The sequence below is a fragment of the Larimichthys crocea genome, chromosome XII (assembly GCF_000972845.2).
Source record: "Larimichthys crocea isolate SSNF chromosome XII, L_crocea_2.0, whole genome shotgun sequence".
Taxonomy (NCBI): Eukaryota; Metazoa; Chordata; class Actinopteri; family Sciaenidae; genus Larimichthys; species Larimichthys crocea.
In genome coordinates, this window is record NC_040022.1 from 29548163 (window position 1) to 29576036 (window position 27874).

General features: G+C 41.9%; 2 protein-coding genes and 1 long non-coding RNA gene across 5 annotated transcripts; 1 reads left to right on the forward strand and 2 right to left on the reverse strand.

Annotated features, from left to right (window-relative positions):
• On the reverse strand, positions 1 to 13957 carry kmt5c (lysine methyltransferase 5C). Of its 3 annotated transcripts, XM_027285561.1 has the most exons (10): positions 13589 to 13957; positions 13101 to 13233; positions 11569 to 11734; positions 11294 to 11403; positions 11021 to 11184; positions 9703 to 9722; positions 9315 to 9451; positions 9002 to 9174; positions 5843 to 6849; positions 5618 to 5756 (listed from the first exon to the last, which is right to left on the reverse strand). In XM_027285561.1, exons 2-10 carry the CDS (start codon positions 13211 to 13213, stop codon positions 5754 to 5756), a joined length of 1893 nt encoding a protein of 630 aa, XP_027141362.1. In that variant the 5' UTR covers positions 13214 to 13233; positions 13589 to 13957; the 3' UTR covers positions 5618 to 5753. The 3 variants fall into 3 exon arrangements, with proteins under 3 accessions (XP_027141361.1, XP_027141360.1, XP_027141362.1); XM_027285560.1 differs by having other exon boundaries at positions 1 to 6849; positions 9014 to 9174; XM_027285559.1 differs by having other exon boundaries at positions 1 to 6849; positions 13589 to 13956.
• On the forward strand, positions 13300 to 21078 carry LOC113747123 (uncharacterized). Its single transcript, XR_003463360.1, has 2 exons — positions 13300 to 13365; positions 16479 to 21078. It is a non-coding gene; the product is annotated as an uncharacterized LOC113747123 (long non-coding RNA).
• ppp1caa (protein phosphatase 1, catalytic subunit, alpha isozyme a) lies at positions 20526 to 27549 on the reverse strand. The gene is made up of 8 exons (XM_010745576.3): positions 27334 to 27549; positions 26994 to 27099; positions 22868 to 22999; positions 22411 to 22641; positions 22215 to 22319; positions 21912 to 22135; positions 21522 to 21656; positions 20526 to 21398 (listed from the first exon to the last, which is right to left on the reverse strand). The coding sequence occupies exons 2-8, from the start codon at positions 27046 to 27048 to the stop codon at positions 21282 to 21284; spliced, it is 999 nt and encodes a 332-aa protein (XP_010743878.1). The 5' UTR covers positions 27049 to 27099; positions 27334 to 27549; the 3' UTR covers positions 20526 to 21281.
• Positions 27550 to 27874: the final 325 nt, after the last annotated feature.

Genomic DNA, 27874 nt, shown 5'->3' on the forward strand with positions numbered 1-27874 from the left:
TACAAAAAAAGAATTAAGTGTCTTTAATGATATAGGCTACATTTGTACATTTCTACAGCAGACTTTGAGTAAGACTAACTGCCAATTAGAAAAAAGACAGATAAACTTTTGCCTGTAACAACTGAAAAACTGGATAAGATGTCAAAAAGGCTTTGAAATTAAATACTCAATGTAAATATTCAGTTCAGTATTTTGTACCATTAAATAATAATAGAAAACATTTAATAGTTCGAACAATCAATGTGAAATATAAATTACATTAAAGCACCATTTCAAGGATGAGGATATTAAAATAAATAATTGGCCTTTCCGTATCAAGACAGTACATTTTCATGGTAGTAATGTAAAGCTGCGCAGTCACACTGAACACTCCTGCCCGGTGATGTCAATCGGGTTTAACATACAGTACATCGTGACACGAGGCGAATGCTCGTGTGACCTCGACAGCAAATAACTTTGCTTACAATATAAACACCTATGAACATGTAGCTCCATCAGCAACAACAAAATAAGACTAACTATTGTAGGTGATGAATAATCTATCCTTCTTCTGTTCTTCCTGTATAATAATCGTGAACATCTTTGAAAAACAAAAAGGCCAAATAAATGACAAAAGTGAGTTACTCTGTGAGAAGATTGTCACTTTTTGTGATGTAAGGTGGTAATATTTCAATGTTTCTTTTAAACTTCCAGTTGGGAAAACTTCCATTAGAAAGATCTGAATCATTTCACTGTACACTTCTCATGCAAAAACCTTCCATTGATGCACTAATGACTATGACCTTACTAAACATAGGCAGCGCAACAGTCACACGATCAGGTATAACAACACACCAACACACCTTTACTTTGATCCCTCAAGACCTGCCAAATGCATGCACACGCTCGCACACAGAGGTACAGACACACACACACACACACACAAAGTGAGAAAAGAGCTTACTGTGAGTATAAAAACAAGGGTGGACTGTTTCAACGGGTGCTTCAAAAAGTCACAAGAACATATCAAAGACTGAGGCACAAAGCTGCCTTTTTAAAACCAACCGATACAAGTACCAGCAACCGATGATGGTGCTCCTGTTTCTACCGCCATACGTGGTATAGAAAAATTCATACAGATATGTTACAGTACAGTAAGAGGGCTTTCTAAGATTACAGGGCATGTAAGTTCAAACTTCTAGTCACAAATATATTAATGCTTTTTTTTTTTAAAATGCATTCTTAATTTGGTATTCTCAACAAATCGTAGTGGATATTTAATTTTTTAAAAATCATACAGTAGTTAAAACACGCTGATACGCCCAGCTTACATAAAACCCTGTACATGTCATTCATACATTAACAGTCCATCAAAATAATGATTTAGAAAAATGTCAATCAGTCAGCGGGCTTTAATAACTGGTAGACTATGAATTACAGTGTTTACAAAAACATCATAACCCCCCCCCCAACGAGCAAAACAAGATCCAAATGTAATCTAGGATCCAGTGATTCCGGTGGGTATAAATCAATCCGAGTACTGTAGATCTAAGTCTACTGTGCCATCTGTCACCACTAACCTCACTCTCTTGGGTTTTGTAGCACCCATGGAGTGAGACGATGGTACGGGTCCATAGTGTGGTGGGCCTTGGTGCTCCCCAGGCTGGCACTGTTGCTGCATATCCTTTCTGTAAAGTTCATCCTGACCTTTGAGTCCAGAAAAGCCACCCAAGGAAAAGGATGCTGGGTTAGATAACTGGGGTTCACAGGGCTCGAGAACCAGCCGGCCTTGGGTGCCTGAAGGTTCCATCAGGCAGTGGTAGGTGTAGTTTGCCGAGCCTAAACCTGGGTAACCATCAGCCCCATCCCTGAGACCCAGGGTCAATGAATGATCTCCACTGAAGTTTAGTACGTAAGGAGGGCCTTGATAGCCATAAGGGAAAGAGGCTGAGGACTGACTCTTGTTTGCTGGTGCTGGCGTACCAGGAGGTGTACTGTGGATCACTTGGGGGCTGTTGTGCTGAGACATGGGTGAAAGAGACGAGCCGAAGCTAAAATCAAAAGGGTCTTGCTGAGTGTAACATGGATGGGGCTTGTCTGAGCTAGATGTTGAGGATTTATCCTGTCTTAAACTCTTGTCTTGTAGCGATGAATAACCGTCAGACATTTTGCTTGGAAAGAAGAAGGGTCTTGGTAGCGCTGAAAGGTTTTTGTATGTCATGTTGGTTTCAACATTTTCATGTTTTTCAGAAGACATCTTACTTTTACTAAAGGACTGAGCAAAAGAGTTGAGTTTGTTGAAATGAGGGTGTGACCTGCTGGGGTGGCTGGAGGGACCAAGATGGTCGACATCCTTTGCAAATCCTTGAACAGTTATGTTGCCTTTGTGATGACCATCTGTGCAAACACCTAGTTTCTGACTTTGACTCTGCTTCTCAATAGCACCAGATCTGGAGATGGGTGTTCGGGATGTGATAGTTGGACTGCCAGCAGCCAGGGTGTCTTTGCAGGGTGCACTATACAAGTTCTGACTCTGGTTCCCCCCCTGAAACTTAAGCACCCTGTGAATGACTGAAGATGGTTTCTCATGGGCTTTGAATGGATTGTCAGGAGGATTGGGATTTCTCACAGTGAAAAGCTGAGGAGAAACAAATTTGTTAGGGATTTGAGATGATGGGACGGATTTAGGCAAGCAACTCTGGGACACTCCTCTGACTGCATTTGGCTGACTACTTGCAAAAGGCTGAGATTTACTAGGAATGGTCATACGATGGAAGGGGCCCTGGGTTCTGAGATTAGACTGGATTTTTGATTGACTAGTGCTCGCCTTGATGTTGATGGGCTGTTGGGTCAAAGTAAGAGGATTTTGAGATGTAACAGATGATGTTGTACCAAACAGCCGAGGCTTGTTGACTACAGACATGGGCTGAGTTTCTCTGCAGAGCCTCATTCCTGGATTTTTACTTATAATCCGATCCTTAGCAGTTAGGTCAGAGTTGCCAAGTGTTGAAAAACTGAAACTGGGGTTTGGTAGGTTTCTGTCTTTGGAGGTATCCCTCGCGTCACATTCCAGAGGAACAGAGTCACCTTTGGAAGAAATTAGACCTGGAAAAAACTGCAGATCCTCACTGGTAAAGTTATTTCCTGGACTGGGAGGGCCAAGGTATGGCGTTTCAGTGGTCCATGTATCAGAAGGGCTGTGAGAGAGAGGACTGCTGAAAGGATCTGTGGGTGGATCCAATGAACAAAGATCTGATGGGGAAGATGGAAGTATATTCTGTGGCTGATAATACCCCTCAAAGTTGAGACACTGAAAGTCCAGGATGTCATCACAGCAGTTTGTGAAGCTGGGCTCACCAGAAAGCATGTTATCTCCAGTTGTGAATGGAGGAGACTGGGACGGGGGCTGGATGACAGAATTAGAAGCACTGGAACAGGCGGTCGGCTTTTCCAAAGTCTGAGATGAACACAAGCCCTCGGAAAGCCGAGAGAGACTGTTGTCAATTTGTTGGAGAGTGTGACTAAGACAAGTGGTGGGTGTTTCTTCAGGCCCACACTTGCGTGTTCTCTCCATTTTATGCCTCTGTTTCCTTCCTCCGCTGTTCATCTCTGGCCTTTCAATGACTGTATCTGCAGCCGTGGTTATAACTTCAGTTCTATTGTCGCTAAGAGGGGAAGACAGAGACAGTGGTGACAGAGATAAGGAAAACGGTGGTGGTTCTGTTTTCAGAAGGTCTGAGTTGCTGTTCAGTCTCTGTGCAGACGGACACTCTTCCTTAAATTTGCTAAAATCAAGACATTCTTTCTTTTGTTTCCCGATAATGTGACCCTTCATCTCTTTCTTAACATTGGGCTCTACTTTAACATCAGTGTGTCGAAGAGCCTCTTTGCTGTCCACTTCCCAAATATCCTCTGTCTTTCTTCGTAGTTTAATTACGGGTAATGGAAGACCATTTGAGTCCAATTCTGGCTGAAGTTTCTGCTGTGACCCACTTTCAAACAAGCAGCAGTTCTTTACAAAACGATCTTCAATTTTTGTTTCTAGCCCTTGAGCTGACAACACATGACCGTCATCTGTACAACTCTCAATTTTTCCTGGCAGCACCTTGACTACGTCGAGCTTCTCTTTAATTTCTGCTTTGTCTCTGGGCGCGTCACATACTTTTTCGCTATTATCAAGATCTTGGTCTGATTTTACGTGTGAGGGGACGTTTACGGTTTGCCTTTCACGGAGCCTCTGACCTCTTTTTTTCAATCGATGCAGTCTAAGCTTTGACTTCTTACTAGCCTGCACATGAGCCTGAGCTGCCTCCATCTCCATGTTTAAAACCGACACCGAATCCATGATGGCTTTAAAAGGATCGCATGTCATCTCGTCTCCTTTTTCTGATTTTAACGCCAGATTTTCAAATCCTGCTCTTTGCATCTCCCATACTCTCCCTCTCCTCCTTTTAAAACGAATCTTAAAATTGAGGTCTGGCTTCGTATCCTCCGAAGCACTTTGCTGGATTAACGTCTCCACCCTATCTTCCTTGAGACATTCATTTGGATTTTTACCACAGTGCTGTTGGAGTTCAGCAGGATAATCAGCATGTTTGTCATTTGCAAGATGATCACTTTGTAGTGTCTGAGACTTGTTAATGTCATCCTCATCTAGCCTCTCTAATTTACACTTTCGGACTTTCCTGAATAAATGGCTCCGTTGGACTTCATTAGCTCTGGAGCGAAGCACTCGGTTAAATGTTGTGATCCTTTTGGTGGTTAACCTCTGGACCTCTGTTCTCCTACATCTACCTTTACAGTCTCTTTTTACTTTGCTACTCTCATCTGAACATGTGGTTAGGCCCTGCGTCAACTCTGTGGATGAATTTAGCTCTGCAGCTTCTTTAGAAGCCCGATCCGAAGCAGGATTCAAACCTACTTCCACATTACTACGAAATGTACGCTTCTTCAGTGGTATGTTGGACTGAATGTGTGCCTGTGGATTGGTGTCTGGATGCAGATTGGTGTCTGGATGCAGATTGGTCGTGGCTTTTGCTGAAATTAGTGACTTATGAGGTAGTGGGTTGAGGCAGGTGGCCGGTGGGTCGTTATGCATCTGTGGAGACTGAAGCTGCAAAGTTTCCTCGCTCAACTCTGTCTTTACTCTATCTGGAACTTCTTTGTTCAAGAGTCCCTTGGTGCTTTGCTTACCTTCTGCTTTTGTTTTCGCTGCTCTAGGCCTCATCATTCGCCGTCTTATAATCCTCCTCTGCACTGAACAATTGGATCTGCCTCCACTTATTTCAGTCTGTTCTTCTTCCTCCTCAGCGCTCTCTATTTTAGAGGCTAAGGTAGAAAATCCTCTTCCTACAGTTCCTCCTAGAAATTGCTTATCTATTAATTGTTTATCCTTTCTTAAAATATCAGATAGCAGAACCTTTGCCTGTTTTATAACAACATCTTCTTCAAGCCTACATGCTGGTTGTTTATTCACACTCTTAGCCATTTGTTCTGATAGTTTAACAACTCCCTCCTCCTTACATAAATCATTGACTATATTTCTAATACATTGCATGTTATTTTGTTTTTCACTGGGCACTACTTTACATTCATGCTCTTGCACTTCTTCCAGGACTCTGTTACTTTTAGATTCCTTAACTGTAGATGCAGCATTTCTCTTTTCTTTCTGCCCTTCAAGTCTGCCTTTTACGATGTCCTGCTGCTCCTTTTGTATATCAGCTTTTTCTTCTGGCACGGTTTGGATTTCGATAACCTTGTCATTCTCCCCTTTCTCACTGTGGGATAAATCACCAACAGATTCACTTGCATGTCGCTTCCTTAAATTTACTTTATTAATGGCCTTGAAAAACATTTCTCTCACCCCTCTGTTGCTTTCAGATGTGCAGATCTCTGAACTTCCTCCCTGCCTCTGCTGAGATCTGGACACTCTTCTTTCTGACTGTGCTGTCATGGCCGCTGGTCTAAGACTCTGCCTGCTCCTTCCTCTTAGCACCACGCTTCCTCTCTTGTTTTCAGGAGTCTTTTCTGCTTCTAGACTCTGTGGCACTGATAACCTTATTAGGTTGACTGTAAGGTATTGCTTCAGTGATATTAATGGATTGTCTCCGGCTTTCTTCGATCTATCTGTGACACTCTGACAAACTTCTAACACGGATGACGCTACGCTGGTCTTGTGCTCGGTTTGCTCAGCAGGATTTTGATCCACGTCGATGATGCAGGATTCAACGCCGCTGCTGCACTTGTTGCTTTGATTCTCGGTCATTGCTTGTTCAGTCTTCTCGCTTGTTATTGCATTGCAGGTTCTGTCAATTTGAACAGGGTGACAAACAGTCTTAGTGTTGGCTGTGTTGCTGGACACTGTTTGATGTGTCACCGTGTTGTGAACCATGCTTCTTGTTCTCGAAGATGTCCTCAGAGCCACCTGCCTATCCACCACTTTAACAGACTTTCCATTAAGGCCTGCGCTGCCTCCTGCAGGTCTACTTTTCTGATGAACAGACATGGGGGAATTTAGAGTGAAGGGCTTCAAGTTTACCTCACTGTTGTTATTCCCTTCACCAGTCGTATTCAGTTCACTCAGGGGCTTCACTTCCTCCAGTTGTTGAAGCAGAGCCCTTTCTTTGCTTTTAGGATCCTTACAATGGAGTAAGAAATCCACTGAGTGGCGCCGTACTCTGATTCTGAGGTCCCTCAGAGTAACTTGGGATAAAAGTGGAACTGTCCGACACTGGTTGGCCGTGGAGGATGTCAGCGGGTGCTTTCCTGATCGTCTGTGCTCCCGTCTCCACTTCTTTGATTTGCTAAATTTTCTGTTCTTCAAGGCATTTCTCCTCATCTGCTGGGTAAAGGAATTCCTTGAGGGGATGGCTGTTGAATGAAAGACAACAATAAAGACGCAGTTGAACTTTAAGCTGCTGTATACAAACATAATATAAAACATTGAAATGAAATTCATTAAACTGCTTTTATTAATCTAAACTATTTATTTCCTGCATAACAGATGCTGAGATTGCCTGCGGCGCCAACAAAGACGACACCGACTGTGGAGCCAGTTCAGGCACCAGGAAGTAATCATTTACATCTACTGGCCCAACATCACAGCAACAGTTAATATATTATTTGACTTAAAACTGGTGTTTGTTGTTTAACTGTTTGTACTGTTATGCTTATGCATACACATGCTTCTTCTAGTGCTGAAGTCTAAACATTCGGATTTGTATGGGTCCATTATTGTAGCAAAACAAAACATTACTTTGAAAAGCATGAGCAGAGAGTTGTGTAAATGCGTCTCACTCCGCATACTGATATCTGTAAATGTGTCCATAGATGTTATCGGCTCAACAAGTCATCCGTTAGAGCACAGGCGCGCCTCTCTATTGGCTGTCCACACACGACCTTTGCTCCACTTCTGGCATGGCAAGATCACAAAACGCGTGTGTTGACTTTGCAAACGTCTGGTGAGATTTGTCTGTGCCTCAGTGGATACAGGCCTCGTCTCACCAGTCGGCGGTAGTGCACAGTAACAATACGACGCTGCTGTCTTTTTTACTTTAGAGATTCTTTTACACATTTACAAATCAGATTACGCACACAGACTGAGATACAGTTACACAACGCTCTACTCAAATCTGTAAATAGTTTTGCTACATTAATGGGCCCTTCAAAGTGCTTCCATGTTATATTAATATATTTTATAAACTTCTTATCTTAGGGAACAGGAGTGCACATTCGTCACAAAGAAGGAAACAAAATCTACTTCCTGAAGCTGGAGTTACGTGCCTGGAGATCAGATTTCAAACGTGTATATTATTAGACTCTGGAGGATGCATACGCAGTAATAATGGAGCTATACAACACTCCCAGAGTGAGAATCAGAATCGTTAATGAACAGCTAACTGACTGCATCAGTCTGATCTTCTTTCAGGTCTAACAGTACAGAGATGTCCGGAGGACCTGATTTTTATTATTTTTATTGTTTCAATGAAAAAAAAAAAAGAAAAGCGGCTTGCCCGGATCGAACCATACTCGTGTTACAGCTAAACAACTAAAATATGTTTCTGAAAACATTCGAGGCGATGCAGTAACTGTGCCTAGTTTTACGGGTTCAGTCTGAGTTTTGTGAGCTCGGCGTGTTGCGCCTGACTGACGTCAATCACACGGTAGCCACGCCCTAAAACACACTCTGCTTTATCAGCTGTTTTACTCTGAGCGGGACCATTTCAAACATCACACTGTATGGAAATGCAGTTTGGACCATAAAGCTGGTGACTGAGGTAACAAACCAGGTGAGAAGAAGAGTCGCTTTCTCATAAGCTTACATACAATCTGACTTTTTTTTTTATTGCAGCCATGGAGCTGCCCCCTGCTGGCCAATAGAAAGAATGCAGGTTTGAGACACTTCAGACCCAGAGGATCTGTCCACTAATTATACAACTTGAGAAAGGGTGACCTGTGATTATTTTCATGCTGCCTCCAAAAGTCAGGTGAAATTTTTGGGGGAAGTAAACTAACATTTAAATCATAGTTAATATTCTTCTGCTGCTATTCATGCAAACTGGTTTATTTGAGCAATCCTGAGATCATCAGGCTCTGCTGTGGGTTTCACAGTGTTAGAGTAATCTGTTTTTGAGGTGACACAACAGCCAAGAAATTGTCGTTTTACAAAAAGGTAACAGAGTTTTTGTTGTCTTCATTTTGGCATGCTGTCGTTTTAAAAACCAGAACCGCGGCACGGTTTGTGCAAAATTTGAGCTGAGTGGACTTTAATGAACGAGCAGCTTTGGATGTCCTTAAGGCTTTCAATTTCGGTGGTGCATTTAACAACCACCGAAGCGATGAGTCGTTTACAAGCTGTTATTCTTGACATTACCGCTGTATAATTGCATCGTGCAGCTAATATTCCTGTGAGTTGGGTTTGAGCCAGCCACTTAGAAACTGTCATTGTTCTACTAGTAATTACTTTTTATGATCAATAATAACCGTTAAATAATCGTTTGAGAAAGATCACTAATGCGTTTACCTTTAAAGATACCTGAGTGTAATCCTGGTATTATCTGCCGTGTAGGAAAGTGACCCTTCTCTCTGTGATGACGAAGATATCGCTCTCTCAGACGGTACTTTTGGCCCACGGGGTCCTTTGTTTCTTCACATTCAGGCTGCTTCCCTCTGTGTTTGAAGTGGCCCTCTCCGTTCCTAATCAAAAGTTAAAATTAGAGAAGGAAATTCAAGCTGAAACGCCAGTTGTTGTTTTTGTTTAGGTTCTGGTATAACACAAGTTTCAGTTGTGAGAAGAGAATACAAAAAGACACAGTGTGATCAGATGATGGACACACCTCTCACAGGTGCAGCATTCACACATTTCATTTCCTTCCCCAAAAAAGCTGGCACCATAGTAACATGTGATCTCCTCCCCAGGTGAGATAGGTCGAATGGCTTCAACACAAGCGATATTCTTCTCACCAGGGACGAACTGGGAGGGTGAAAAGAAGGTAAAGGGGAGGAAAACAACAAAGACAACAGGTTGGTTGAACCCATGGGACACATCAACACAGAGCAGAAAACACAGGAGGGGAATTCTGCAGAGAAAATACTCAAATATAACATATGAACATTCTCTTATGATACCTCCTACAACACTGTAAAAATAAGACTTATCTGTCAGAATAACAATAATTTTATTCTGTCAGAAAGTGCAGAAGATAAATAAATGCTGGAAATTACCTTGCAGTTTGGTTTGCAGTCTTCAATCCAGATGGACAGGCACAGAGAGAAAAACACAGATGAAAGATTAAATATTATTAATTCAATCACAGCAGTGAATAAAAGGGCGCAACGTGTTGTTGATCAGCTGGCTTGCTCTGAATTCATTTTGCAAAGGCTCAAAGGCTAAGCTGATTAACTCTGAGTGGACGGAAGAATTAACTTCAATTTTCCCTGGACCTTTCGTACACATTACAATTAAGTTCAGAACGTGGCCTGACACCTGGTATGAGAAGAGCTGTGTGTGCTTATCTGCTGCTTCTATGATTCATTAAAAATTACACACTGGGCAAGAGCTGCAACTGACTTTTCATGCTTTATAATAATCTTCTGCTCAAAAATCTGAATAAATAGTGAAAAATATTCATCACAATTTCCCACAGCCAGAGCTGAACAACAAGAAGAACAACAAATATTACATCTATCATCACTGACTGGTAAAATCAGAAAATATCACATAACATTTTAGAAACTGGGCCAATACATTTTTTATTTAGCTGATTAATCAGACACATTTTAGATAGAAATGGACTGTTCAGATCAGCTTTACACTGAGCAGTGTAAACACACACACAACAACATTTATCTGTGTGTTTTGTTGTTTTCACACTTGGTCTCAGTTTGAGAGACAAAGGTAATTTGCTGATATTTGAAACTTTTAAAGTTCCTCATTGGCGTAAACACAGCGTACAAAATAAGTTGATAGTGTTGCGGGGAGCTCATGAAACAGGCAGACGTTAAGCTTCACACTCACAGAGGCAAAGATATAAAACTAAATAACTATTTAATGCCTCTTAATGTTTCTGTGTGCAGATTGTAAATCTAAAAGAAAACAGGAGAAAACTTAGTTAAGTTCTAAAGTTCTAGTATTGTAACAACAAAGCAGAAACAGCTACATAATTCATTTTCCACCATATCAATATTATAAATATAAATATTTGCAAATACAGCTGAAAAGTTTGATTTCACGTGAAAAAAAAAATCTGCATTTTTAGAGACTCACCAATCAGAATTGATCATAATTAAAACTTTCAGTATTCAAACGTGATTAGAAAACTGATGACAAGACATTGTTGCATGGTAACAGCTTCCAGTCTCGTGTTTTGAATGTTGCTGTTTGGATTACATTTTGCTGACTGCAGGCAGGTGGAAACGCTGCTGATAAATCTCACAGACGGGTCTTATCAGCTTTTGTGAATTGGTACATTTGTGTGACTGTGTGTGTGTGTGTGTGTGCGTGCACTTGGAAAGAATGAGTCATGAATGCAAACAAACTCACCATGGTTAATGAAAGCTGCAGGCCCGAGCCAGAGCTGAGCGCAGCGTTTGCGCGTGGAATACATCACACTGAAGTCATTGACTCCCGTCCTCAGCACGGCACTGTCAGCGGGGCTCAGCTCTGCTATGCAGCCCAGCAGGACCTCCACCCGCTCTCCTGCAAACCTGTGGAACAACAAGTTTAATGTCATAGATCTACATGAAAAACAAAAGCACAATCCAGGACATACAGTTCACAGCTACACTGTCACTTGTCGAATGCATTGTTGATTACCAGTGCCTTGTTGAGGTTATCTTTGCTCCATTGGTCTCTGAGGAGTATCGGTCACAGGACTCGATCTTGATACCGCTATCCAACAGGAAGGCACTGAGGTAGCGATACACCTGCAGACATCACAGATAGTTTAGACTGTTTTCATGTTCAATTGATAAACTCAAGCTTTCTATGAACAGATATTAAAAGAGTGAGACATCCAAGCACAAATGTCACAACAAGACTATCATGTATTTCTTAAGTTTTACAAACATTATTTTCAAACATCCACTTACATGTTGCCTCAGCAGCTCCTGACGGTGACTTCCCAAAGCACTGAAGTAATCACCAGCCAGCTCGCCCACCGTCAGCGCCTCAAACGTAGCATTGAAGTCATGCGTACGCTGAAAGCGCAACAGGGTCTCTTTGAGATTACCCCAACGCCGGATCTCAGGAGGGGGGCTGAAGCAGAGGGGCAGATAATGGCATTTTAAAAGAAGAGCAGTCACAGGACAAAGTCTAAACAATGAAATCTATAGAGATTTAAGGAGACTGTGCAACCGTGTACGCTTTAAACATCAAAACGTTTCTTTGTTCAGGCTTGTTTACACGTATGAGACCAGATCACATTTGTTAGTGCTGCTGATATAACACTTATATTACATGACGTGCTCAGAGAAGATGAGAAAAGCAGTTAAACTTCATAACAAACTAGAAGTAAGTGATGAACACGAATATGTTGCTGTGCATCTTTCCCAGTGAAATCATTCAATTGTATTTAAATATTCTGACGTCCACACTGTATTAAACGAACTTCAAATAAGCAAATCTTATTAGAATAAAATACTAATAACCTATAAAGACTTAAAATTTTCATTTTATCATCACACAGTAGATTTTTCCCTCCAAAAATAATTAAGCTGCATCACACTGCAGCCACAGAACGTGAGCAAAAAGCATCAACAACAGATGATTAAAACATATTACAGTATTATTACAGTATGCATGCTCCAATTGTTATGCTGAGCAAGGCAATAGTTTCTAATACAGTTGTCCCTCACTATAACGCGGTTCACCTTTCGCGGCCTCGCTGTTTCGTGGATTTCTTTAGTGTAATTCTGCACGCTTTTTTTTACAGCGTACTTGTACAGTATGAAGGCGCATTGTGTTCTGCGTCCTGATTGGCTAAGGGAGTACTGTACAAAATGCGTTCGGCTCGCCAGATTTAAATAAATGTTCAATCGCTAGCAGTGTGACTCTGAAGTGCTGTATGTTTGCAGTCAGAGGAACTGTGAAATACGCGTGAGTTACTGGTAATAATTTCTTATGTTTCAAACCTCGTAAATTGATCATTTAAATTAAATTTGTTAAAAATGTTTGGGCTTGAAAACAGGTTTTGATCTTTGGTTTAATACAGTATTGTACTTATTTTTGTTAAATCTGCGAAAGTTTTAACTTTGAGAGTGTTTAAACAAAAGAGAAATGTGAGAAAATGTTAATGCCTGTCTTAGAAAAGTGTATAAAAGTGTGTGGTTAGGGGTTTTACGGCCTTAAAACATGTAAAATAAAGCAGATTACTTTGCGGATTTAGTTTATTGCGGGTTAGTTTTCAGAACGATAAACGAGGGACGACTGTACAGCTAATTTAATTTAACTGTAAATAAAATGTGCACAACATAAAGCGTTAAATCTTTGTTTTAAAATGTTCTTCAGTGTCCTAAAGGGGGTCCGAGTGTCCTGACACGCTCATGCATGTCCCAGTAAACACAAATATGCAGAATGACACTGTGCTGATGTGTGTAATGAACCATGGAGGTCACAGCTTTACCTGATGTTCATTTTGTGGGTGCTGAAGCCCAGCAGGGGGTCCAGCACCAAACCGGTGGCCAGGTCATCGGTCTCACACAGCTCCTTCACACTCATTCTAGTGCATCCGTCCATTGCCTCCCACCATCAGCATGCTGCAATCACATCACACAGGGGTCACCATCATCATCATCATCATCATCATCATCATCATCATCATCATCATGAACGCCATGACAACAACAACAAAAACAGCTGATCCGCTTCTGCAAATGTCACAACATCAGGTGCTAAAGTTGGATCACATTCCTCTGTGTGTGTATAAGTGTGTGTGTGTGTGTAATCCCGCGCTCACAATCATACGTGTGTGTTAGGAATGTGCTCGTTAGCCTCTGTAGCACGTTAGCTCCGTGTGTCAGGCTAACGCTCGGCTAAGCTCCGCGGCTAACATCGATCAAACAGAGCCCGGCTGCTGCACAGCGACACGCCGCTTCCCCCAAACCCCCTTACCTGGGAGTGTTTGGTAGTCGAAAGCGTCGTCAGGTGTGACAGTTTCCCGCGAGCTGCTCGCTCGCTCTGGCTAAAAAAAAAAAAGAGGAAAGTTAGCCTAGCAACACAGCTAACTCAGCTAGCTCCGTCTCCGCGGGGCTGAGAAAATGGAGTCCGCTCGTCACTTCTGGGAATCCGCCGGACTGTCGACGACTGCAGGAGCCAGGAGCGAGACACAGAAAGCGGACACGCACCACGGGACGACACGAGTGTGTTGAACGCGCTCACGGCAGCTAACTAGCTTCAACAGCAACAAGCCGCTCAGCCAGGAGTAGCAAAAGTTGATGGGCAACGTCCAGCGCAACCGAACTATCGTTTGGCCACGCCCACACGCTGCGCTATTCGCCGAGGTCAAGGTCAATTTAGCAAATCAAGCGCCGTGATTGGTCGGGGTTTCTTGTGTGGGTGGGGCCGCGGGGTTTTGGTTTGCACAGTTGAATAAGATGTTATTATGTGATGAGCGGGTTTATTTATGTTGATGCTGCAGAAAGAAACAACAACAACACAACAACAACACAACAACAACAACAACACAACAACACAACAACAACAACAACACAACAACACAGGTTTATTTATGTTGATGCTGCAGAAAGAAACATGTCAACAACAACACAACAACAACAACAACACACCAACAACAACACAACAACAACACAACAACAACAACACAACAACAACACAACACAACACAATACAACAACAACACAGGTTTATTTATGTTGATGCTGCAGAAAGAAACATGTCAACAACAACACAACAACAACAACAACACACCAACAACAACACAGGTTTATTTATGTTGATGCTGCAGAAAGAGACAACAACAACAACAACACAACAACAACACAACAACAACAACAACACAACACAATACAACAACAACACAGGTTTATTTATGTTGATGCTGCAGAAAGAAACAACAACAACACAACAACAACAACAACAACAACAACACAACAACAACACAACAACACACAACAACACAACAACAACACAACAACACAACAACAACACAACAACACAATACAACACAACAACAACACAACAACACAATACAACACAACAACACAGGTTTATTTATGTTGATGCTGCAGAAAGAGACAACAACAACAACAACAACACAATACAACACAACAACACACCAACAACACAACAACAACACAACAACACACCAACACAGGTTTATTTATGTTGATGCTGCAGAAAGAAACAACAACAACACAATACAACACAACAACACAGGTTTATTTATGTTGATGCTGCAGAAAGAAACATGTCAACAACACAACAACAACACAACAACAACAACAACACAACAACAACACAGGTTTATTTATGTTGATGCTGCAGAAAGAAACATGTCAACAACAACACAACAACAACAACAACACACCAACACAGGGTTATTTATGTTGATGCTGCAGAAAGAGTCAACAACAACACAACACAATACAACACAACAACACAGGTTTATTTATGTTGATGCTGCAGAAAGAAACATGTCAGGGAACCAGCTGCTGTCAACAACAACAACAACATCAACACAACAACAACAACAACAACACAACAACACAACACAACAACACACCAACACAACAACACCACACAACACAACACAATACAACACAACAACACACCAACACAACACAACAACACCACACAACAACACACCAACACAACACAACACAACAACACACCAACACAACCTGCTGCTACATCACTGCAGAGATAGATAGATAGATAGATAGATAGATAGATAGATAGATAGACTTTATTTATCCCAAGCTGGGAAATTATAGTGCAGCAGCAGCATTACACAAAGTGACAAGTGACAACATAAGAATAAAAATATACTATAAAGCAAACTATACATAATAAAATATCAAAAAAGCAATAGTAAATATGATAGAATAAAATATATTGTACAGAGGTATATACAGAGTGTGTCCGTGCTGCAGATCACATGTCACAGGATTAGTTAAGAACTGTGTGTGCATCTTTAATTAGTGACTAACTAAATATCTCGAGAGATAGAATTTAATTTATGGTGACAGCTTGTAAGAAATCAGACTGTAATTAAGGCTTTAAGCAAAGAGCTTTAATGAGGAATGCAACATGCAGAGCTGGGATCGCTGTGTGGTTTTGTTTTGTTTTGTTTAGTTTTTCCCCCTTTGGTCGTATAAATTTGAATAACACTCATAAATGGACGGTTTGAGTCAGAGTTCTATGTTTGCAGTTCACATCTGGGTCACTCAGTCTGCCTTTAAAAGTCTAAAGTTAACTTCGGTTCACATTATCTCCCACACTGTTTGTAATGTACATATATCTGATGCACGCCTTCCTATCACTGAATAACCTTTGGAATCCACTGTGTCAAAGCTCAGGCTGATAGACACTGACCTCATTTTGAAAACGGACATTAAAATAGCTCCTTTAAGTATTTAGAATTACGCATTTATGTATTAGAAAGACATTATTTTGCATTGCCATCCTGCAAATCTGTATTAAATGTCCAATCGAATACATCCATATCTATTAATGTAACTATGAAATTGTTCAAATTGCTCCACCTTCAGGTGAAACTTTATCAAGAGCTGCCCAGGAAGGAGAAGCTGAAGACTGTTTAACTCATTCTGAGTGATGAAAATTGTCTTTCAGAGTTTTATTACAATATTCAGTCAAACGTTGTCAGATGGATTCTCTGCTCGTCAGCTAGGCGTCCATATTTCTACCCACAGTTGCGGAACGTTTCTTCATCTTCAGAGACCAACGAGTGACTTTTATTTGATACACAGGTGCTCAGTTGTACAGTTGATCATTTATAATGCTATCTGTCTTCCTTCCTCAGGAAGCGATCCGTCTCAGCCTCCGTCTGCTGAGACTCAAGGTGAAGGCGCAGTCACACACACAACGTCTGCCTCAGTAACAGTTAACACCTGCTGAGAAACTGGGAAGTAACTGTTTCGCACAGAAGATAAAAGACAAAGAATCACCCGGCGTTAAGAGAGAAATAGACACTGTAATATAATGCTCATAAACATAAAGCATACTCATAAACAATAGGAATGTTTAATTAAAGTATAAATCTCCATGACTGAAATCAAGACGCCCAACTGGAAAACTATCCAGAGTAATGTTACTGCATGTTTTAAAGGACATCAAGGCATTGTGTTTGTCAAACACAAACATCACTCAGTCACATTAAAACCTCTGCTGAAGTATTTAATGTGACCAAATGAATTCATACACAGTCAATGAGTCCATCCTCATCCTCCCTAATGCAGAAGAAGACCCATGCATTTATCCAAGGTTCGATGTTGCTGTCTGGTGAAAACTCGTACTTAAAGAAGTCTGATTCATGAATCAACAGAATGATTTACAGGCTGACAGGTGAAGATGTCACACAGGTACGGAAAGCTATCCTCCATCAGGTGCTTATTACATGTTTATGAACAACATCTGGCCTCAGATGAACACAGACAGTTTCAGAATTTTGCTTTTGTGTGAAATGAAACTGGTTTTCAGAGAATTTCAGTCGAGCGGGTCCAATTTCAAGTAACTATTTCATGTTTTAATGGAGTCTTCTTTTTTCCTTTTTCTTTTATTTGGCTCATTGCCTACAAAAAAAGCTTCACACATTTTATCACAACAAGTGACAGAAAACCATAAAAGATAAGCAAAGAGGGAAACAACTGCAAAAACACACAGAGATGGAGGCAAACCGAGGTGGCCAAACAGTTTTTAAAATAGTAGAGGAAGGAAGAGGCTGACAGGATGGATGAGGAAAGACTGTGTTTGACTGTTTATCTGTTGTTCTATTTTATATAAACCAGTTCACACTGAATATGACCAACGGACAGACTCTTTTTGACCTGGTAGAGCGTCTGCATCTAATGACATCTAATAATAAATAAGTAAATACCTACACACAAGGAAAAAGAGGAAGAAAGAGGCCACCCATGCTCCTGACTCATGCTGAAATGTTTGACAGACAGCACGGGCGGCCTCCGCAGAAGAAAAGGAGAAAGAAAAAATCAGCCTGGAGGCAGCAAAGACGTGTAAGAACTCCAGTCGTACACTCCCAGTGTGATTGTAGGAATCTCTCCCAGCAGCTCTCACTCTTCATGTGGAAGCGAAATGTGAGATTCTAATATTTCAGGAAACATTTGGAAAGAAAAACAGACACAAATATACAAATTCTATGTTTTATTTCTATCTTGTAACAGAGACAATTTGTGATTTGATTTGAAAACAAATGAAATACAAATAAAAAATACAGATAGTTTCTGTTGTTTCCTTTTCTTAATTGTAATAATCTAATCATTTCATATCTACCCAGCGACAATGCATGGTGCAAAACATCCCTGATTGATTAAAAAAATCCTACACTAATAAGCTTGCGGTATCTAGCGCTAAAATTGGTCGGTAAAAACAAAAGAAGAACAAAAAAAGAGTTGAACTAAAGATCAGATTCTTAGAGGTAAGAACGACAGTAAACAGAGGAACGTTTAAAAAAAATGTCCGAAGCAGAGGTTTGTACAGCTGTGGAAATGGGAATGAAAGTTTCAGCACTATATTATCTCTTACAGAAGCCTCTTAATTGTTTTGCATTGCTGAAGACACACTCTCCATTGGAGATGGCCTCCACAACATCAGAGCTCTCAAGCCTTGTATTAAATTTTTATTATGCTATTAGACTTTAATACCATAAATGTCTCTATGTTTTCAGATCTCTTTCTACAACATGACAAGTGTACGCACAGAAGGCAGGTCTGTGTCATTTACAAATCAAAAGAAATGTCCTTCAAAGCACCAGATCTGAACATTGTTCCCCCACGGGCTCACCACTATGTCTACATTAGAAACTCATCTCAGTTTAGCCACCTTTAAAACTTAAAACAGAAACTGCAAGACTTGTAAATATCCTGTAATAATGATGTTTATAGATGTATTCTCCTCAGTATATGAATATAAATATGATTTCCTCAAACCATTTGTTTTAATTTAAATTTCACTTCCTGAGTTGATCTTACTGGATGTGAATTGAAACATGAGCACACAACGAGGTCCAATGTTTTGTTTTTGTTTTTTCCACCTGCCTGCTCCGACACAATGCAGTTATATGAGTCGCATTGTATGAGATTGTTAGAAAGCCAAGCAGGATTCTGAATAAAGCTTACTTACATTGATTTGATTTTGATTTTTTTTAAAAACAAAACATCTTTTTATTATTCTGAGGTACTGAGTTGAAAACCTCTTGCTGTCAAAGTGGAAGGAGAAAAGGCGGCAGGGCCGGATGACGGCTGAATTCCATCTTCCCCCACCCTCTGCTTAAGTACGTGCGTATGCACTACACTCAGCTTGGACCAATATTTACTGTCTTTGCAATCTGGAGAGCTGTTTGTCACGTGTGTTCATACTTGGACAGAGGGCTGAAGAATGAGGACAGACAGCAGACAAATAAAACCAGACACACCAATTATGTAACGGAGGAAGAGTGTGTTTGGATTATTAGAAATGGGCAGTGAGATACCCTGAAACTCTGTACAAAGAAATGTTTTTCACCAGCTGCAACAGCCGGAGGACACCCTGTATGCCAACTGAACTTAACACAGACAAAAAGGAATGAAAAATGTCCCGTCCGTGACATTAAGTGGTGATATAGATTGTTCCTTTTTTCAAAGCCTGTGTATGAACAAGCAAAAGGTGTGGTGAATGTGTTGTTTGAGGGTTCACAGTTGTCACAAGATCCACTTTGATCATTTCTAATATATACTGTGTGGAAACACTCTCTATGGCTCTTTATGCTTATTTCAACAGCAAGCAGGATGACAGAAAAGTTAGAACACACTCGCCGCAACTGAGAACGACTGCCGTCACAAGCACTTCCGTATTCTTGCCAATATAATTTACATAGCACAATCTAAGAAGCACACAAAATTATTTATTAATTGCTATACACTTAGGAATTACCTGATGTTGCAACCAAAACTTCAAGCTACGTTAATTGGGAATCTGCTGTATATGATTATCTCGAGTATATTATGTCTGTCTCGACAGTAAAATGAGGATTTGTGCTCAGGTTCCTCACCAAGCTTAAAGGACTGTCTGCTAATGTCAGAAATCGATTTGTTAGTCAGTGCAATCTGAACGTTTCGACTAAAATAAACCGACTCTTTGTTTTTATGAGGGTTGATTTGGAAAGATAAGAGCAAGAATTCATCAGGCTCATCTCTCTCCACAACAAACTAAATATAATAAAACATTCAAACAACTTTCTTATCAGAGCGACTCGAGTAAGCAGTGATAAAGTTCAAATCAGATAAATAGTGGTATCTACTCATGGAACATACCAACTGCACATGGTGATAGTGCGTTATGTGGGTATGGAGCAACAGAAGCAGAGACAGATCAATTCATTTCCTGCTCACAAACTTGCTTAACCACTTCATAATCCTTCAACAATCATTAGAAAAAACATTTTGCACTGAAGAGATCTCCAATCAAATCTTTTTTTTTGTGATTAAAAAAAAAGGGCAACATCTGGTACTGAGAGCAGCTTTGGGCCGTCCATGAATTCACACTAAATATTATCTTTGGCTAAATCACACTGAAGCAACATGTGAAATGCCACTTTGTTTTAACAAAGTGTAAGCTGGAGCTTTATCTCTTCAAGCTGCTGCATCGTCAGTTCAAGGTTCCACACTCAAAAGGCGAAAAAGCAGCCGGCGTGCACGGCGAAGCTGCTGACGGACATGACAAAGCAATGGCAAACACAAAGTGATAAGCGCGATGGCATGAGTCAAATAAAACTTTTATTCATCTTCAGCTTCCATTGAACTAAAAACAAAAAAACGAGAAAAAGAAAATAAAATAAAAATCAAATGTCAGTTTCATGTATCTACAAAAAGAAAAGAAAGAAAAAAAAAGAAAAACTATTTCACATCCATGACCGTGTTCTCAATCGTTTTTAAAAGGGAAGAGGAAAAAAATGTTATTATCTCATCATGAATCCATTTCATTCAAGGATTCATCTGCACATACATCCACCTGTGCACCCTGTGTGTGTGTGTGTGTGTGTGTGTGTGTGTGTGTGTGTGTGGTATGTGCCATTACCGCTTGACCGTGCAACTTCCTCCCACCCCCTCCCCAACCCATTACACAGATATACACAGACTTCTGAAACAGGATGTACAAAAGCTTGTGTTTAGCATTAAACAGTGCAGAGCCTTAACGTAAACAAGCTAAGGCTCCTCTTTCTCTCTCCCACTTCCTGTACCCAGGTTTGAAATTACATCATGGATGGGTAGAGTATCCCATCTTTACATAAAGACAGGGAAACAGAACAGACGATACAGGAGGAAAGAAAAAAATAGAAACATACATACACAACACAGCGATTCCCTCTGCATCATTCTCACTGCTGTTTTTTTCTTTATACACACACAGACACACAAAAAATTGCACGCAAACAGTTAAAAATAATTTCAGAGAGGAAAAAACATGATTGAACCCTGGACACTTGTCTGCTTTGTTGCCATTTGTTGACGAGGGAGAAACAAGTTTGGGAGGTAGAGGGAAAAAAAGAGCGTTGGGCCGACAGAGAGGCGGGGAGGGGGTGGCAGGTTGTGTGAGAGGAACCCAGCGGGTGTTATTTCTTGGCCTTGGCGGCCTTGGCTGAATTTCGTGGAGGAGTGACCGGCCTCCCGGATCCCATTCCTCCCCCTCCACCATAAGGATACAATTTCTTATCTGCTGGCTTCAGAATCTGTGAGAAACAAAGGAACACTTTAGTTTCACATACACACCTCTGCGATTACCGACAGTGGAAATTTAGATTTAATAAGATAGTAAACTCCATGCTGTATCATTGCGGCTCAGCTTTACACACCTGGAAGGAGCACATGAGCGTCTCATCCACACTCATCATGGCACCGGCGTTGTCAAACTCTCCGCAGTAGTTGGGAGCCGAGAATAAGGTGACGAGTTGCCTCTTTGCAAAAAACTCATAACCGTCTTCTACCACCTCGAGACAGAAATAAGACTGTTAGTACACATACAATGAAACAGAAGCAAGGACACGGACAGGGTCAGCCAGTGACTCGCTTGTTTTTAGTCCAGTAGTTCAGTCCTTGAGTCCTGAGAACAACTAAACGTCACTATATTTCTTATTGACATGTTTATAAAGCATTAACATATTTGAGGTGATCACCTGTCTTTATTTCTCAAATGCATTTATCAATTTATGCAATAGTTACAGAGGACAGATGCTAAACATTACCTGGTGCGCCCTGCATATTAGGTCCATGTCGTGTTTGTGCAAAAATTTGGCCACCACATCTGCCCCGAATGTGAAGGAGACACCACGGTCGTTTTCGCCCCAGCCCAGCACGTCTTTGTCTGGGTCAGCCCACAGCAGGTCACACAACAAACCCTGGTCAGGCACGTCTGTGGGTCGCATTACTCTGCGGATCTGCTCCATAGACTGAAGATCAGGAGAGAGGCCTAGAGAGAGACAGACATCGCGTCTTAGTCGAGTTCTTATCATCTAATCCCCATAACATCCTAGATTAACGAGGCCTACCTCCATGACAGCAGAAGATTTTCTCGTCTACAATGGCAGCCACAGGTAAACAGTTGAAGCAGTCTGTGAAGGTCTTCCACAGCTTTATGTTATACCGTCGCTTACCTACCAACGAAAGAGCCAGCGAGAACTTAGTGTCGTGTCAACAGAACGGATGTGATATTTTTCCTGTTTACAAAAAGTACTCTGCACTCACACTCGTCATAAAAGCCGTAGATTCGATTAATAGAGGCGCATTCGTGGTTTCCACGGAGCAGGAAAAAGTTCTCTGGATATTTGATCTTGTAGGCGAGAAGCAGGCAGATGGTCTCCAGTGACTGCTTCCCTCGGTCTACATAGTCACCCAGGAACAGGTAGTTGCTTTCTGGGGGGAAGCCTCCATATTCAAACAGCCGGAGCAGATCATAGTACTGACCATGGACGTCACCTGCAGAGGGCAGCAGTGGAACGCAGTTTCAAACACAGACATATTTTCACTGCTGCTGGGTGTAGCTGTTCACACACTTATCAGCTGATACCACTGGCATTTACAGGTGAGCAAGACTGTCTGGTAAATCATGAACAGAGCCTGACATAATGATCAGTCAGTCTTCAGTGTAACTTCTTAGACTTTATGATATCTCACGTGGTTTTGATGCGATATTGAAACTCACCACAGATTTTGAGGGGAGCTTCTAGCTCGAGCAGGATTGGCTGGCTCAGGAAGATTTCACGGGACTTTAGGCAAAGGCCACGGATCTCGCTCTCTGTCAGCTGGACGTTCTTCCCTGGTCGAGAGCCCTTGACTGAAAACGGGAGATAAAAAGGGGGGGACAGACTTTTAATGTCAAACACAGTAACACCACAAAGACACACCTATGCTGAGAGTTGTAATGAAGAAGGACATAAGGCACAGGCAGTGAAACGTGATTCCTGGATTTAAGCCAGACCACCAGACGGGGTAGTTAACACCTCCTACCAGCCAAATGCAATTTGAAAATTCTGTGAGCAGTCCAGTCTAACAGCCTCTTTAGCAGGTAACCACACCGTTTAGACACGTTATAGTTTCAAATTCAGAAAACACAAAAGTTATTGACACAGGACAGACTCCTAATGTTTAACAAACCACAACAGAGAGATGCAGCGTCTGAGAAAGCAGCCTCACGCTGTCAGCTTTAAAAAGCACGTCTTTCTGCTTAAGTGGCGCTTCAAACTGGGGCTGAGAGAAACACATGAAAGCCACTTCCCCCTTCTGGCTGATGTGGCTGCAGTAAAGACGCAATTAGGCCTCTCTTAGTATGCACAACAAAAAAGAAAAAAGCTATGACATGGGCTGTAAGAACACCGTCTCATGTGACCAATAAGGCCAAGGAACAATCAAACACAAAGTGTATTCAGCATGTTAGAAAGGCTGCAACATTCCTCTCTTCATCCAGACTCTTCCACTGATACTATCTGAAGAATTCAGCAGGTTTGTCAAGTCTCGTCACGCTTTTTCCACACACACGAGAGGCTAGAAAAAGGAACAAAACTGTTTTTCTCCTGACAGATTATTTGTCTTTAAATGACACGTTACAGTAATACGTGCTGTCACAGCTCAAATGCTAGAAAAGGTAGGTGTGTGATGACAGGAACAGTGAAATCACCCCCTCCCCCTGAAAAGGAGCTGGAAGTCTCACAGGCAGCCATAAATGATTTATATCAAACTAGCACGACTGCTCCTAATTCGGATCTAAATATTTGCACATTGACATGCCAACCACAGGGCGTGGACGTGATCCCGTGCAACTATACAAGTACTGCGCTCTTATGCAAGAAGCCTTATGCCCCTGATGGAGTTTGGAATCTAGTTTGTTTGCATCACTGACAGAATCAATCACACCCCCATGCCTACATGTGCTGCTCGAAGCTGGAAAGCAGATCCCACCACAGACTGTACATGCCTACTAATGAGGAGTCAGTCCCACACAACATGTCCGATCACAGCCTACCGAACAGGTAATGTGTGCAGAGCGCAGACAGCCAACTGTCTCAGAGACAATTATTGTCGAGCAGGGTGTGAACCGAGTACACTCTGACATGTTGGGGTAGTGAACAGTTGTCAGGTGTTAACCAGACAAATGCTTTCACTTCAACAATTAAAAATGACAGAGTAATCCGAGCAGAACTGAAGCTGGCATCAAACTACTTCTGTTTACAACGTGAAGTTTGCTTCCTACGGTTCAAAAGAAAATATAATCGCCGTTTGAACAAAGCTGAGATCACAGTTATGCTGGTAAGCCGTGCAGTAAACAAGATATTCTGGTTGAACACTGACAGAAAACTAACACCACTTTCACACGGTAACAGACGTTCTTTCATGTCTACTCGATTTGACCTCAGGAGCCAAAGTTGAATAATAATAAAATAACTGTACTAATGCCACCGCAGCAGCATTCAGTCTCTGTACAAACGCTGTTTCATTACACTCGTCAGCTCCTTTTGTGGCGAAAACGCTGTCACGACAACTGTGCAGCAGAGAGCCGTCGATCGCGACGTGCATGAAGAAACATTTGTGACCACGAATGTCTTGGTTTTAAAAGCAAGACGTCAATTTTATCATTTCACATGAGCAAGTGGCATCGAAAATCCAAAAGGTCATTTAAACACGTAAACATTTGGGAATCAAAATCCGGTGCCGATTAACTCGTATACAGCTGATACAGATCACAACGACTGACAAGTGTCAAAATAACATTTGCTCATCATAGGACAGGACGGAGCGATAAAAGCAGAACTTGACAGATATTCCTTCCTCCTTAATCACAGAGCATCGCTCAATACAATTAATCCAGTTTTAATAACGCTCACAAAGCGCTCGGAGAGGGAGGGTGACGCTGGGAAATAATGGCACTATCCTGAAGCAGAGTCCTAAACAGTGAAAGTAGGTATAAATACTGCACTGCTGCTCGTCACTTTAAACCTGGATTACAGAAGGCTAAGCCCCGACAGAGCTTACTCCAAAGTTAGCCACATAGCCAGTGGGCAACAGTGAGCTTATCATGGTGGGGAGGGGTACAGACAAAAAGCTTTCCACTACGCTGATCAGGGGGGGCAGAAAACAAAGAGCTGGACCAGCACAACAGAAAAGCAGTGTCGGAAGGGCTGGAATCAACAGTTGGTTTGGTCCGGGTGTTCTGGCTGAGCTGGTGATGTCAGGCTCTCCAGACATGCTGTGAAGATCTACGACAGTAATCCAATTGGAAAACGCTCATTATCCACACGCGTTTAATTGGTTTGGTCTCCAAACACAGTCAGCAAGCGGAAGGGTTACTTTGTTGTCCACACGGGTGACTGACCTGGAAATGTATCAAACCTATATTAGGGCAAAATATTCTTCAGTCTTGAGCAAAGAATAACAGTCATAACATGAACTGGTGAGACGTTACCCTCAGCAATAAATCCACAAACACTGACAAAAAAAGGTCAAGTGTTACAAGAGTTACATAACAGGATATAAATACTGCCACTGTCAGGCGTGTTTGTCTTCTCCAGTGTTTGGCCGACAACCTTATCACGGCACAAGTATAACAACCCATGTACAAAACACTCCAGCAGCCGGCAGGGTGCACGGGCAAAGTCAAAGTCCCGTGAGGCACCATGACTGCACATTATGAATAATCCCAATCACCTCCAACAGACTTTATTTAAGAAGGTAAACACACAGTGTTCGCTTCTCTGAAGCAAAACATTTACTGAACACGACGTCTTTTAATACTCTGACTAAAGGTAACTTCAATGTTTCAGGTCACATGACCCCTTGCCAACAGATGTTCACAGGAAACAGTTCCATACATGGAGACGTGTAACATCATTCTCCACAACTAGTGCCAGACAGGTCGCAACGTCATTCCTTGTGCTCTTCACATGAACTGTACAGTTGGGTGTAAAGAGGTTTGTGCTTCTGTTTGATGTCCTTAGGGCTCCTGTTACACAATCATGTGGATGTGAAGATAAAAACAGCCCTGTTTTCCCTCATGCATGCACACACACACACACACACAAACACACAACTCAAACCATAACAAATCTGCCTCCACAGTCACACTGTATACAGTGAGCATTCAGAGAAGTCAAACCTACGACTTAGGAACGGTTTGTGTCAAATTCGTAGAGCCAGATGACTCCATATCTGCCGTCACACGCTTTAAGTTTCTTCTCTGCAGAACAACACGAGATGTTTTACAGTTTAAAAAATGTAATCCAATATATGCACTTCATGTTTCTAACATACACACACAGCATTCAGTCAGCGGTCTGTATCTTTAGCTTTAAAAGGAAGCAGTGAAGTAGCAGGGATGGCCAACCAGCAGTTTCACACAGTATTAACAATGAGTGTGTGTCTATCAAAGCATCATTGTTCGCACACCTCATTTTAAAAAAAAAAAAAAAGGTTGATCAGGTAAATCACGTGTGTAACTGAGGAGCTCAATGAAGTCTGTTCATAAGTGACAATCTGTCACTGCAGATCCACTCCAGCAGTAATTACTCGGACCTTTATTTTGAAGGCTTCACCCTCCAGAATGGAAGCAGCTCATACATTAAGCAGAAACTGTGCGTGTGTGTATAAAGTATGAGGAGGCAATCTGCGTGAAGAAATGTGCGTGATGGCCTTCAACATCATCTCAAATGAAAATATATATATATATAGAAAACATGCAGACAGCATCCTGCCTGCACAGCTTCAGCAGGCTGCTGCACACACACATAAAGCCGCTACATTGCACATTTATTCCTGCACATGTTTTTGCGCCTTCTCACCTTCCAGGAGACGCTGAATTATAGAGTCAATGTTTAACTTGTCTGGCTCCGCCATTTTCTTTATTTTCTGACGGTGTCGGGCAGTCCTCGGTTTTCCGTGTTGCACCTTCAGGAGGAGGAAAAAGCAGACGGGCGGTCACAGTTAGCCGCTCGGAACGTACACTTAAACACACACCGGGGGACTAACGGGAGCCTCACGAGGGATAACCGACTAATTTTAACGAACATGAACAATGAATGAGCTTAAGCGAGCTAAGGGAGCTAGGTAGCTGCTAGCCCCGTAACGTAAGCTACATTTAAACTAGCGGCGGCTCGTTAGCTGACGTTAATACCCCCGCACCTTGTCTCCGGTTTAACGGGCGTCCTCCTGGGGTGAATACTGTGTAGATGTTTATCCTCCGAGCTCAATCTTGGCCCCTTTCCCTCGGCTCGTCCGGGTCCCTTCACTCTTCCCCCAGGAACTTTAAAAGAGGGCCGTTTCCACCGAAGCGTCTCCGGTAACGTCGAAGGCCGAATCAAACCGAGGGCTTCACGCGTTTCCTACACGGTGATTGGTCCATCCTGGAATTTAGAATCCTCACTCTGCGATCTGATTGGATGCGTGCCGGGTCCGTCTTTCACTTAGACTCCTCCCCCCCCGCCCCAGCCGTTTACAATGGCATCAATGGAGAGAGATCAGAGTGCGCCACCCAGTGTTCACAGCAGGAACTGCAGCCTGGAAACCTAAAAATACCATTTAGTCATTAATATGGAAACAGCGTCACCTGTACAGTCAGAGAGATGTGACGCACAGGCTGTGTAATAAACACCTTCCAGGGATCATAGTCCTCTGTTTCTTCGAGATTCAAAATAGGTTTTCTTAACATCTTTTAAAAAAAAAA